Source organism: Stegostoma tigrinum, chromosome 3 (genome assembly GCF_030684315.1).
Source record: "Stegostoma tigrinum isolate sSteTig4 chromosome 3, sSteTig4.hap1, whole genome shotgun sequence".
NCBI classification, from domain to species: Eukaryota; Metazoa; Chordata; class Chondrichthyes; order Orectolobiformes; family Stegostomatidae; genus Stegostoma; species Stegostoma tigrinum.
In genome coordinates, this window is record NC_081356.1 from 10,983,077 (window position 1) to 10,997,279 (window position 14,203).

A 14,203-nucleotide genomic window follows, 5' to 3' on the forward strand; every position below is an offset into this window, starting at 1 on the left:
ATAAATATCTGGAATTAAGAATCTAATAATGACCACAAACCCATTGTTGATTGTTGGTAAAAACCCATCTGGTTTCACTAATGTCCTTAAGGAAAGGAAACTGCCATCCTTACCTGGTCTTCCCTGCACTGACTCTAGACCCACAGCAATGTGGTTGGCTCTTAACTGTCTTCTGGGTTATTAGGGATGGGCAATAAATGCAGCCTGGCCAGCAATGCCGTTATTCTGTGAATGAATTTTTTAAAAAGTAGTATTCTATGGAAATAGGACCCTCTGATTTTCCTCCTGGGTTACTAGGGCCAGTGTTCAAGATATTGTCTAAAGACTCCCCAAAAAAAAAGCAATCCTTGATGACTGGAATTGATGTATGCATGGAGATATTGGGATCTTTTATGTTTCTTATAAATAACTTTGCGAACTTGCTGGTGAATACCTTTTTGTAATTATAGGTGGTACCGTGTGTTGGTGAAAGGAATTCTTACGAATGGTTTGGTGTCGGTGTATCAATTGGATTATGGTCGACATGAACTAGTGAGTTGTAGGAAAGTTCAGACTCTGGTACAACAGTTCCGTCAATTGCCTTTCCAAGCCATTACGGCACAGTTAGCAGGTGAGTTAACCAAGCAGAAATTCAACTGTAATGAAGTTGGTATCTTGGAATGCTGCAGAAATATCATTTTATTACATTAATAATTTAGTGCTGATATTTTGTCAGATTCAGAGTAGGTATCTTTTTCCTTGATGAAACACATTTTGGGAGGCAATGGCATAGTGGTATTAATGTCAAACTATTAATCCAGAGACCCAGGTAATGTTCCGGTGACCCAGGTCACGTTCTGCCTTGGCAGACGGTGCAATTTAAATTCAATGAAAGCGAAAACCCATCTGATTCACTAATGGTCAGAAATAGTGGGAACTGATTCACTAATGTTCTTTAGGGAAGGAAAATGCTGTCCTTACCCAGTCTGGCCTACGTGGCTCCAGACCCACAGTAATGTGGGTGATTCTTAACTGCCATCTGGACAGTTAGGGATGGGTAATAAATGCTGGCCTAGCCAGCGACACCCACATTCCATGAGTAATTTAAAACAATTCAGTGCAAATTGAGTGATTTGAGGACACTACTTGATTTGAAAATCAATTAAAATACTTCAGAACAATTAATTTTATTTTAAGCCAGTTTTAGATTAAGATGATTAGTATTTGCAAAGGTTTTATATGCTCTTCATTTATTCTACGTATGCAGTTTGTACATATCTATCCATTAGAAAAGAAAATTGATAACACATTTTTTAACTAAACAATTTAAACATAAATTGCCATTTGATCACCATATAACTAGTTTAACGTAAATGAATTGTTTAGATAAATAGATTATCATTCAAAAGTTCTGTGGTAATAATATCAATTGTCACTGCTTTCCATACCTTCTCTCACCCAAGGAAACATTAAGTTATGTTCTAAAGAAAACAAAGATGATATTGGAGATTGACTTTAAAGTCAAAGATTTAATTTGAAGGTTTTAGAAGTTGCTTAAGATTCACTCACACTTGAATGTTCTCTGAGCCCCTAGTGAATATGTCTCAGTCATTTCTTGCTCTTGTTATCTCTTCTGTCAACTGATTATTTAAATGTTAATAAATTCTGTAATTTACAAGTACCACCATACACACTTGGAACGGACTGGGAGTAATAAGTTTGAAATTGTATTTGCTACATTTTCCCATATTAGCTGCATTTGAGCAATAATATTCCAGTCTATATCGTGCTCATTAAGGTCCTCCATTACTACTAGTCTATTTGCACATTTTCATGCTTCTCCTTCAAATTCTCTCCTCTATATTTCCCACTAAATAGTGGCATATACAATACATCCAGTAATACCTATCACCCAGTAGTTCCTAACAACACTGTATTCCACCTCTTGATTTCCATCCCCCTCCAAGTTAATTTAAACTAGTAGCCCTAGCATACTACACTGAGAATGTTTGGCCTGCTTTGTGATCCTGTCTCTGACCCTAATCGAGTTTCTGAACTCCTTCAAAGTGATCCTGGTATCTTAAGAGCTTAAAACTTTCCTGTTTATACAACTGCCCAACCAGGTATTCATCTATTTTTATCCCCTTATTTCTACTGTCATTAGCTTGTGACACTGCAAGCAATCCTAAGATTACTACCACAGAAATCCTGATTTCTAGCACTCAAAAACCACCTTGTAGGCTCTCATCCCTCCTTCTATCTATGTCATTGTTCTATTATAGCCACTCAGCGACAGTCTTATCCTTCTCACAAAGGAGGTACCATACCATTCCCAGAAAAGCCTGTCTGTATGCTCTTAAATAGAGAAACCCGTAGCATTTTTTTTTCTCCAGTCCTCCTGCACAGCTGAGCCATCAGAACTGAAATAAAGCCAAGAACTGTCGATGCTGTAAATCTGAAACAAAACAGGAATTGCTGGAGAAACTCAACAGGTCTGACAGTACCTGTGGAGAGGAAGTAGAGACGACATTTCAGGTCCAGTGACCCATCTTCAATTTCTCCAACATTTTCTGTTTTTGTTCTGTCAGAATTGAACGTTGATTAGAGACTGAAATGCCCCAAAGGAACTCTTGCACTAATTGTCCGTCTCGTCACTGTCTGCTGTTTACCCGTTTTCACCTTTCCCTACATACTCTTTAACTATGGGTGACCACATCCAGAAGTTCATTGTCCACATAGTCCAAGAGTTGAGTCAGCAGTGGAATTTTAAGGATGAATTTGCCTCTAAATTCTACTTTTTGTTTCTGTTTAAAAACTAACAAAACATTATTTTCAAAAAATGTTAGGTAAACCATGACATACAGGCTCTCTGAGAACATCTCTAATTAGTTGATCAGCTAAAAAGCTTAAGCTGGTTCCTGTCCTGCAGCAGAGATTACTTTTATTTTCAGTACGAGTATAAATACAGCTGTTTCTTAATGCTGCAATGTGTGAAGCCAGGAACAGGTAGGATAAACTATAATAAAAACAGAAAGAACTGCGGATACTGTAAATCAGGAACAAAAACAAAGTAAGTCTGGCAGCATCTGTGAAGGAAAAAGTTAACGTTTTGGGTCCAGTGACCCTTGCTCAGAACTATGAAATAATTGAGAAAGTAAAAACACTTTGTCCCACTATCTTTGTGTTATTAATGTTGCAAAGCTTTAGAGGGGGATGAAGGTTCAGAAAGCAGCCATACCCGTTAGGTTAGCATTATCTGATTTGATCTGCAGGCAGGGACTGCAAGCTATGACTGTAAGGTAGCTAAAAGGACTAAGAAGGTGGGAGTGGAAAATGCAAAGTCCTTGCAATTATTCAATAGGTTTGAAGTTCTTGCAGTTTCTATAAATAAAAATGAAGAATATAATATGGATCAGCAGATTGATGTTGATATAGGGAGCTCTTTAAGCCTGCGAGCTGAAAGGAATGTAGTGGGGACTGCAGACACCAGAAGGCTGACTTGACTGCCTCATGCCAAGGATATCCACTCAAGAATGGAGAGGAGCTTTCTGGGTGGAGGGGAAGGATCCTCTTGCCCATGTAGATACCACCTACCTAACAAGACCAGGAAACAGAGATTGCACAGACAATATGAAGAACTGAGCACTGATCTGGAATAGAATCATAGAATCCCTACAGTGTGGAAACAGGCCCTTCAGCCCAACAAGTCCAGACTGACCCATGGAGCATCCCACCCAGACCCATCCCCCTTTAACCCACCTAATCTACAGACCCCTGAACACTACGGGCAATTTAGCACGACCAATCCACCTAACCCGCACATCTTTGGACTGTGGGAGGAAACCGGCGCACTCAGAGGAAACCCACGCAGACACGGGGAGAATGTGCAAACTCCCCACACACAGTCGCCCAAGGGTGGATGTAACCCAGGTCCCTGGCGCTGTGAGACTGCAGTGCTAACCACTGAGCCACCGTGCGCCCTAGGAAGGCAGAACTTTAAAGGTAATAATCTCTGGACTGTTACCTCAGCCACATGCAAACTGTCATAGTATAAAGATTATGGTGACCTCAAGGCTGAAGGACTGGTACTGGTGTGAGAGAAATGAGCTACATGAATAGCTAGGGTATTCTCCAGAATTGACCATTTTGATTGTCCAATCAAGCGAATACCCGATCTATGACTACTTTCTGAAGCATGGACTTCAGATTAGTCCTGTAAGGAGACAGGCAGATTATAGGAAACAGTTCAAAACAAAAGCTCGTGCTTTATACACCAATGATGAGAGGTTGCGAAACAAGCAAGACATTAGTTTATGGAAATGAATCTTACAAAATGCAGTCCTTTTTTAATCTACTGGTATCCAAAATTTTATCCACCAAATAAGTATTGTACATTTCTTTTAACGCAGATCAAATGAGCTTTAGATTTGAGCTAACCTTTATGTATATTTTGCAGGTATCAAATGTGAACAGTGGTCGGAAGAAGCATCAATAGTTTTCCGCAACCATGTGGAGAGAAAGCCTCTTGTGGCACAAATACAATCAGTTCACGGGAGTGCATATCCCTGGGATAGAAAAGTAGTGACTTACTTGGTGGACACATCCCTTCCAGACACAGATGTCTGGATACATGATCTGCTGACGGAGTATCTTGTAGAGCTGTCAAAAGTTGCATAATCATTGTTTACCTTAACAACATTTCAAAGTAACTTTAACTTCTGCCCATTAGCAATAACTGAAATGAGAGCACAATACTAATCTAGTTTGCTGTTATTTACAAGGTTTTCAAATAACTTGGCGATGGTATGTTAGTGATTCTAAAGAGCCACATGGTTTGTTTGTATAAAAAAGAACTTAACCGAATGACTTTTTTTTTGTCCACTTACCAATGTTTGGATTACTGTACTGAAGAGATTTGTTTATTGAAAATATGCTATTGGTTTGCCACTTGCCTTTGCCATTGGCCATGTATTGAAGTGAAGGGTTGTGTAGGAATAATAAACTAATTAATCATCCTCCTGGTTATTTGTATTCTTATGCAAGCGTTAACTGTAAACTATAGTTCAAATACCATTGACCATTTCACTCTAGTACTGGAATTTCATTTTCTAATAACGTAGAAACATAAAAATTATTGAAGTAGGACTGTATTACTTCAAAAATATTCTCGATGAAATTAATCAGTGCATCAAGGATTTAGTCTTTCAATTACATGCACTTTCATGGAGGCAAAGCTGAAAGGCAACACTGAGTTGGTTAATGCAAAATGTTTACGTTTAGGTATAGTGTAGTTGTGTTCTATTGCAGTTAGGAACATAAGAACAAGAGTAGGCCATTCAGCCTGTCAAGTATGCCCCACCAACAGGCTTTGGTTTTAAAGTTTGAATTTTACTGTCAAATGTGGATCCAAACGAATTGGTGAGACAGAAACCATTTCATCTTTCTTTGTGGATAGAGTTAATTATTTATTCTGCAGTTCCTTCCACACATCAGTCCCAACTGCTCCCTATTTATATCTACACAGTCAATTAATTAACTAGTTAACCCCAATCAGCTACGTAACTGCATACTATTTTAACAAAATAAAACACCACATTGTAGGTATTTATTTAAGCATCACATTTTATGCTGCCTAGCTCGTGTAAAGGTTGTGCTATGATGTTACAGCAGCATATCAATCAGCACAATACAAATACTGAAGCCAGATATCTAAACAAAGCTGACTTAAAACAGTGCCAAGATAATAAAATGTGAGGCTGGATGAACACAGCAGGCCAAGCAGCATCTCAGGAGCACAAAAGCTGACGTTTCGGGCCTAGACCCTTCATCAGAAGGTCTAGTCCCGAAACGTCAGCTTTTGTGCTCCTGAGATGCTGCTGGGCCTGCTGTGTTCATCCAGCCTCACATTTTATTATCTTGGAATTCTCCAGCATCTGCAGTTCCCATTATCTTTAAAACAGTGCCAGTTCCCTACAGTTACAAATTATGTTTTTCTTTAAAGACCACTAAATCTTTTTGCTTGGATTTAACCATTTTATGCATTTGATTTTCTAACGAAACAATTCCACCTTGATTTTAACATTTTGCTCTGTGCGTACGTACTATTTTTAATCCAATGCAAACAAATCTTCATACAGGCAAACCATTTCCGTTCAAATTAGTAAATAAGCTGACATTTCCCATTTATACTGAGTATAGTCTTTGTTCTGCATCATACAGAAAAACAATAGATAGCCCACAAGCTGCAATTTTTGGAGGAGATTTGATAACAACATGCAGATTTGTGATCTATCTCAATTTCTTTTCAATTCTATATGTAGCTAAGTTTAGCAGAGCAGTTTGAAATCCTCAATTTTTAACTTGTGCTTGCTTGCAGTTTGAGGGGATTTACACACTGGCTAGACAGTTTTAGACATTTTCTTTTGCACAATGCTGTTGAGTGTCAGAATTAATCCTATCCTCATGTCAGAGTTGCATGATATGAATAATACTTCAGAATTGGAGTTAGAGATTTACAGCGCAGAAACAGACCCTTCAATCCAATTCATCTATGCTGACCAGATATCCTAAATAAATCTCATCCCATTTGCCAGCATTTGGCCCATATCCCTCTAAACCCTTGCTATTCATATACTTAACCAGATGCTTTTTAAATACTGTAATCATACCAGCATCCTCCACTTCCTCTGGCCGCTCATTCCATACATGCACCACCCTCTGTGTGAAAATGTTGCCTCTTAGGTCCGTTTTAAATCTTTCCCCTCTCACCTTAAATCTATGCCCTCTAGTTTTGGATTCCCCTACCCTAGGGAAAAGACTATTTATCCTATTTTTGTTACTTATGATTTTATAAACCTCTATGAGGTTACCCCTCAGCCTCCGACACTGCAGGGAAAGTAGCCGCAGTCTATTTAGCCTCTCCATATAGCAACATCCTTGTAAATCTTTTCTGAACCCTTTCAAGTTTCACAAAATCCTTCCGATGGCAGGGTGACCAGAATTGTACACAGTATTCCAAAAGTGGCCTCACCAATGTCCTGTAGAGCTGCAACATGACCTCCCAACTTCTATACTCGATGCACTGACCGATAAAGGCAACTTATCCTAGGTTGCTCCGGGAAGCGAGAAAGGAGGTTGCTAGGCCACTGACGAAGATCTTTGCTTCCTCACTCTCCACGGGAGTCGTACCGGAAGGATGGAGGGAGGCAAATGTTGTTCCTCTTTTCAAGAAAGGGAATAGGGAAATCCCTGGAAATTGCAGACCAATCAGTCTTACCAGTGGTCAGCAAGATTTTGGAAAGAGTTCGGAGAGATAGGATTTATGGCTATTTGGAAAAGCATAGCGTGATTAAAAGGAATCAGCATGGCTTTGTGAGGGGCAGGTCATGCCTTCCAAATCTTATTGAGTTCTTTGAGGAAGTCATGAGACAGGTTGACGAGGGTCGAGCAGTGGATGTGGTGTACATGGACTTCAGCAAGGCATTTGATAAGGTTCCCCACGGCAGGCTCATTCATAAAGTCAGGAGGTATGGGATACAGGATGATTTGGCTGTCTGGATTCAGAATTGGTTGGCTGACAGGAGGTAGAGAGTGGTTGTAGATGGTAAGTATTCTGCCTGGAGGTCAGTGCTGAGTGGTGGCCCGCAGGGCTCTGTTCTTGGGCCTCTGCTCTTTGTAGTTTTTGTAAATGACTTGGATGAGGAGGTTGAGCGGTGGGTTAGTAATTTTGCTGATGACACAAAGGTTGGAGGTGCCGTTGATAGTATCGAGGGCTATTGCAGGCTTCAGCGAGACATTGACAGAATGCAGAGCTGGGCTGAGAAATGGCAGATGGAGTTCAACCTGGATAAATGCGAAGTGATGCATTTTGGAAGGTCGAACTTAAATGCTGAATATAGGATTAAAGGCAGGATTCTCGGCAGTGTGGAGGAACAGCGGGATCTTGATCAAGTGCATATCTCCCTCAAAGTTGCCACCCAGGTGGATAAGGTTGTTAAGAAAGCATATGGTGTTTTGGCTTTTATTAACAGGGGGATCGAGTTTAAGAGCAGCGAGGTTATGCTGCAGCTCTGCAAAACCCTGGTGAGACCACACTTGGAATATTGTGTCCAGTTCTGGTTGCCCTATTATAGGAAAGATGTGGAGGCTTTGGAGAGGATGCAAAGGAGGTTTACCAGGATGCTGCCTGGACTAGAGGGCTTGTTTTATGAGGAGAGGTTGACTGAGCTCGGAATTTTCTCTCTGGAGAGAAGGAGGAAGAGAGGTGACCTGATCGAGGTGTACAAGGTAATGAGAGGCATGGATAGAGTCGATAGCCAGAGACTTTTCCCCAGGGCAGGATTGACTGCCACGAGGGGTCATAATTTTAAGGTGTTAGGAGGAAGGTATAGAGGAGACGTCAGAGGGAGGTTCTTCACCCAGAGAGTTGTGAGCGCATGGAATAGTTTACCAGTGGTAGTCGTGGAAGCAGAGTCATTCGTGACATTTAAGCGACTGCTGGACATGCACATGGACAGCAGTGAATTGAGGGGAATGTAGGTTAGGTTATTTTATTTTTGGATTAGGAATATTCCACGGCACAACATCGTGGGCCAAAGGGCCTGTACTGTGCTGTACTTTTCTATGTTCTACCAAACGCCACCAACATTATCCTAAGTACCTGGAAGGTAGGTAACAGTGGTCCTGCACTCCAAGATCTCTTTGTTCAGCAACACTCCCCAGAACCTTCCCATTAAGTGTATAAGTCCTGCCCTGATTTGCCTTTCCAAAATGCAGCACCTCACATTTATCTACATTAAACTCCATCTGCCACTCCTCAGCCCATTAGTTCATCTGATCCAAGATTCTGTTGTACTCCGAAGTACTACTTCGCTGTTCACAACACCTCCAATTTTAGATAATAAAATGTGAGGCTGGATGAACACAGCAGGCCAAGCAGCATCTCAGGAGCACAAAAGCTGACATTTCGGGCCTGGGCCCCTCATCAGAGAGGCCCGAAACGTCAGCTTTTGTGCTCCTGAGATGCTGCTTGGCCTGCTGTGTTCATCCAGCCTCACATTTTATTATCTTGGAATTCTCCAGCATCTGCAGTTCCCATTACCTCCAATTTTAGTGTTATCTGCAAACTTAGTAAACATACCTCCTATGTTCATATTTAAATCTATTATATAATGACAAAAAGCAGTGGACTTAGCACTGATCCTTGTGGCACACCAATCTGAAAAGCAACCCTCCACCACCTCCCTCTGACTTTTACCTTTGAGCCAGTTTTCTAACCAAATAGCTAGTTCTCCCTACATTCCGCGTGGTCTAACCTTGCTAAGCAATCTCCCATGAGGAACCTTGTCAAATGTCTTACTGAAGTCCTTATGGATCACATCCACTGCTCTGCCCTCATCAATCCTCATAGTTACTTCTTCAGAAAACACAGTCAAGTTAAATTAAAATGATTTTTTTCTTATTACATTTAATGGTTTTTTTTAATGGATTGACAGTAAAATAAAAAATGTCACCTCCACTCTATTATATATATAAGGTCTTAGAATACTGTTGACAATGTCCCTTGCATAGGACCTTTTGAAATGACCATAATTCCTTCCGAACCATTGATCCCTGCCAATTCTGTTCCAAATCAAACCTCTTTTCTTCCCATGTGCTTAAGTTTGGCTTTTATATTTTCACAAAACATTCTTGATTCATTCTAACCATTGAATGGGCTACATGTTCCTTCAGCATCGTAATACCTGCTTAACACATTATATCATTGTGCTAATATTCACAGATTCAGCAGAGGCTCTTTATCATGGTATTCCAGTGTACTAAAATATAATGTGTTCTGATTTATGTAACCTTTGCTAGGAAATTAATGTTCAATTAAACAGACTCAGACTAAATTAACAAATAAATTTCATTCACATTAAACAGGTAAATGAACAGTAAAGTATATTAACAACACTTAGAACATTTATCAGCCTCTAGTATCAAAATAGCAACACTACTGTTTTGCCTCTCAATTTGCAACCTAGTAACACTTGCCTACTTAAGTATAAAACTGTTAATATGAAATCAGATATAGGTATTTTCTACTACTTGTAAAAATAATTGGATTAAAATAACCACACTAGTTTTTTTTATTCATTCAGAGGATGAGGGCATTGCTGACCAGGCAGCATTTATTACCTGTCCTGAATTGCCCAGAGGGCAGTTAAGAGTCAACCAGATTGCTGTGGGTTTGGAGTCACATGTAGGCCAGACCAGGTAAGGATGGCAGTTTCCTTCCCTAAAGGGCATTGGTGAGCCAGATGGGTTTTTCCAACAATCGACAATGGATTCATAGACATCATTAGATGTTTAATTCCAGATACTTATTGAATTCAAATTCAACATCTGCCATGGCAAGATTCAAACCTGGGTCCCCAGATTATTAGGGATAACAAGGTGTAGAGCTGGATGAACACAGCAGGCCAAGTAGCATCAGAGGAGCAGGAAGGCTGATGTTTTGGGCCTAGACCCTTCTTCAGGGTGTTTGTTTGTGTGTGTTTACAACTGTGTGTATATATGTGTGTTTGTGTGTGTGTATATATGACAGTCTGTATGAGATTGTGTGTGTATGTATATGCGTGTGTATGCATGTGTGTGTGTGTGTGTGCGTCTTGCTGGGTAGGGAACACGTGGCTTACTGAGCAGCAGAAGGAGTTCTTTCCCCAAAACTCAAATCTGCAGAATGAGAGAATGGAGCATTGATTTGAGCAAAATCCCACTAACATTTCGGCACAGTGACTCACTGGTTAGAACAGCTGCCTCACAGTGCCAAGGACCCTGGTTCAATTCCACCCTCGGGTGACTGTCTGTATGGAGTTTGAGCATTCTCCCGGTGTCTGTGCAGGTTTCCTCCAGGTGCTCCAGTTTCCACCCACAATCCAAAGATGAGCAGGTTAGGTGGAATGGCCGTGCTGAATTGCCCACAGTGTACGGGGATGGGTCTGGGTGGGATACGCTGAGTGTCGGTGTGGACTTGTTGGGCCAAAGGGCCCATTTCCATACTGTAGGGATTCTATGATTGACAGCATCAGGCCACAGGTTTTGTTGTTACCATCTGTTGGATTTCTTGTTGTAGCTGTCCCATCATTAACAGTTCAGCCATGGATCCTGCCACAAGGCACTGAGTTAAGGAGCTGTTGGAAATGTTAACCGGAGAAAACAGATTGAGTAAACTGGGCAGTACTCTCTAGAGTTTTGAAGAATGAGAGTCGATCCCATTGAAACTTACAAAATTCCTAAAAGGGATAGACAGAGTAAATGTAGGTAAGACATTTCATCCAGTTGGGAGTCTAGAACCAGGGGACACAATTTAAAAATAAGGGGCTGCCATTTAGTACCACGATGAGGTCAATTTCCTAAACTCAGAGGATGATTAATCTTCGAAATTCCTGCCCAGAAGGTTCTAGCAGCTCAATCTTTGAGTCCTTAAAGTTCTTAATTAGAGTAAGGCAAATTTTGATGGTGTGAGACAGGAACTTTCAAGAGTTGATTGAAGTAGAACTGTTCACAGGCAAAGGGATGACTGACAAGTGGTAGGCTTTCAAAAGTGTAATGACGAGAGTTCAGAGCCACTATGTTCCTGTTAGAGTGAAGGGTAAGGCTGGTAAGAGAAGGCAACAATGATGAATAAAGATATTGAAGTTCTGGGCAAGCATAAGAAGGAATATAGGCAACTGGAATTAAGTAAATCTCTTGAAGAGTATGAAGGACATAGGACCATTCTTAAGATGGTAATCGGAAAGGTAGAAAGGAAATATGCGATAGAGTTGGCAGATAAGGTTAGCAATAATCCAAAAAGACTCTACAAGCACATTAAGAGCAAAACATCAAACAGGGTTCCTTGAAGATCAACGAGGTTTTCTATTTGTGGATCAACAAGAGATGGGAGAGATTATTTCATGCCAGGTTTTACTGTGGTGAAAGAAATGAAGGCTAGGGAACTCAGGGAAGTAAATACTGATGTCTTGAAAACAGTAGAATTGTAGAAGAGGAAGTGCTGGAGATTTTAAAAACATAAAGGTAGATAAATCTCTGTATCCCACGGTGTTATGGGAAATTAGGGAAGAAATTGCAGAACCCCGAGCAGAGATATTTGCATCATCTATAGCTATGGGTGAGGTCCCATAAGAATGGAGGGTGGCTAATGTTATGCATTTACGTAAGAAAGGCTGAAGGAGAAGCCTGGGAATTATAGACCTGTGAGCTTGACATCAGGAGTGGGCAAGTTGTTGGAGGGGATTCTGAGAGATAGGATTTACATGCATTTGGAGAGGCAAGGACTGATTAGGGAGAGTCAGGTGGCTTTGTGTGTAGGATATCATGTCTCACAAACTTGACTGAGTTTTTTTGAGGATGTAACCAAAAAGATTGATGAGGTCACAGCTGTAGATATTGCTTGGATTTTAGTAAAGCCTTTGATAAGGTTCCATATGGTAGACTAATTAGTAACACTATATCACATGGAATTCAGGGAGAACTTGTCAATTGATTACAAAATTTGTCTGATGGTAGGAGATGGAGGGTGATGGTGGAGGGGTGTTTTTTGGACTGGAGGCCTGGAACCAGCAGTGTTCCGCAGAGATCAGTGCTGGGTCCAGTATTGTTTGTCATTTATAGACACAATTTGTATGTTAATTTAGAAGGCATAGTTAGTAAGTTTGCAGACGACACCAAAATTGGTGGTATGGTGGACAGGGAAGAAGGTTATCCAAGATTACACAGAGGTCTTGATCGAGTGAGCCAATAGGCTGAGGAGTGGCAGATGAAGTTTAATTTGGATAAATGCAAGGTATTTCATTTTGGTAAAACAAACAAAGGGCAGGACTTATACAGTTAATGGTAGCGTCCTGGGTAGCATTGTCGAACAGAGCGACCTAGGGGTTAAGGTACATAATTCTTTGAAAGTTGGATCTCAGGTAGACAGGGTGGTTAAGGAGGTGTTTAGCATGCTTGCCTTCATTGTTCAAACCATTGACCATAGGAGTTGTGATGTCATGGTGAGGTTGTACAGGACATTGATGAGGCCATTTCCAAAGTACTATATACATTTCTGGTTGCTCTGCCACAGGAAAGATATTATTAAATCAGAAAGAGTTCAGAAAAGATAGAATCAGAGCGTTACCAGAACTGGAGTGTTTGAGTGATAAGGATAAGCTGGATAAGAGGGGACGTTTTTCATCAGACAGTAGGAAGTTGATGGACAATCTTACTGAGGTCTATAAAATCATGAGGAACATAGATAAGGTGAATAGCAAAGATCTTTTCTCTGGGTGGGGAGTTCAAAACTAGGGGCATTCTTTTTAAGGTGAGAGGAGAAAGATTTAAAAGGACCTGAGGGGCATTCTTTTTATACAGAGGATGGTTCGAGAGTGGAATAATCTGCCAGAGTAAATGCTAGATGAAGGTACACTTACAACATTTAAGAGACATCTGGATAAGTACATGAATAGGAAAGGTCTAAAGGGATATGGACCAAACACAGGCAAGTTGAACTAGTTTAGTTTGGGAAAGCATGGACGAGTTGGACCGAAGGGTGTGTTTCCAAACTGTATGACTCTATAACTGTATAACTGTAGACTTGATGATTTGTTAATTACCAGTAACATGAACGGTTGTGGAGATAGCGTGGGTAAGAAAACATTGAAGTGCTTGCTCAGCTACAATCATATTAAATGGTGGAACAGGTTCAACAGGCTGAATGGCTGACTTGTTTCTATTTTCCTCTGTCAGGATGGATGTCATTCTCTCCTTAAGAAGAGAGATATCCTCCTGTGAGCAGAATAGATCTTGTCCATTTGACTTTGATCTTCAAAGACCCAGAAAGTTCCAATATTATTACAATCAGCATACTCTTGGGCTTTCTCTTCCAACTATATTTCCTTTACGTTGTGGATCTGTCTTGAGTGTGAGCGTTGAGTTGTTGGAATGCTGCCTACCTGACTTGTGAATTAATGTCGACCAATGCAAATAAAGCATTCTCTGCAACAAAGGTATAAAACACAAACCCAATAAGCATAGCTGGCCACACATGAGCTTCCATTCATTTCTGATTAACAAATCTTCAACAGTTTCAACTGACCTAACACTTAGTCAATTGCAGTTCATCATTGGCACATAAATATTTTTAGTAAGGTTTATGGTGTTAGCACACTTTATTCTGCTGAGCAAAATATCCATTAAAAAA

At 40.5% G+C, this 14,203-nt stretch overlaps 1 protein-coding gene across 2 annotated transcripts in view; it reads left to right on the forward strand.

The window, feature by feature from the left end:
* LOC125451110 (tudor domain-containing protein 7-like) overlaps positions 1 to 4,968 on the forward strand; it is a 98,610-nt gene extending 93,642 nt beyond the window's left edge. For both annotated transcript variants that reach the window (XM_048527857.2, XM_059642999.1), the window contains 2 exons: positions 450 to 610; positions 4,436 to 4,968. In XM_048527857.2, the coding sequence (XP_048383814.1) occupies positions 450 to 610; positions 4,436 to 4,656 (382 nt within the window). In that variant the 3' untranslated portion in view covers positions 4,657 to 4,968. The remainder of the gene's footprint in view (positions 1 to 449; positions 611 to 4,435) is intronic.
* The last annotated feature ends 9,235 nt before the right edge of the window (positions 4,969 to 14,203 follow it).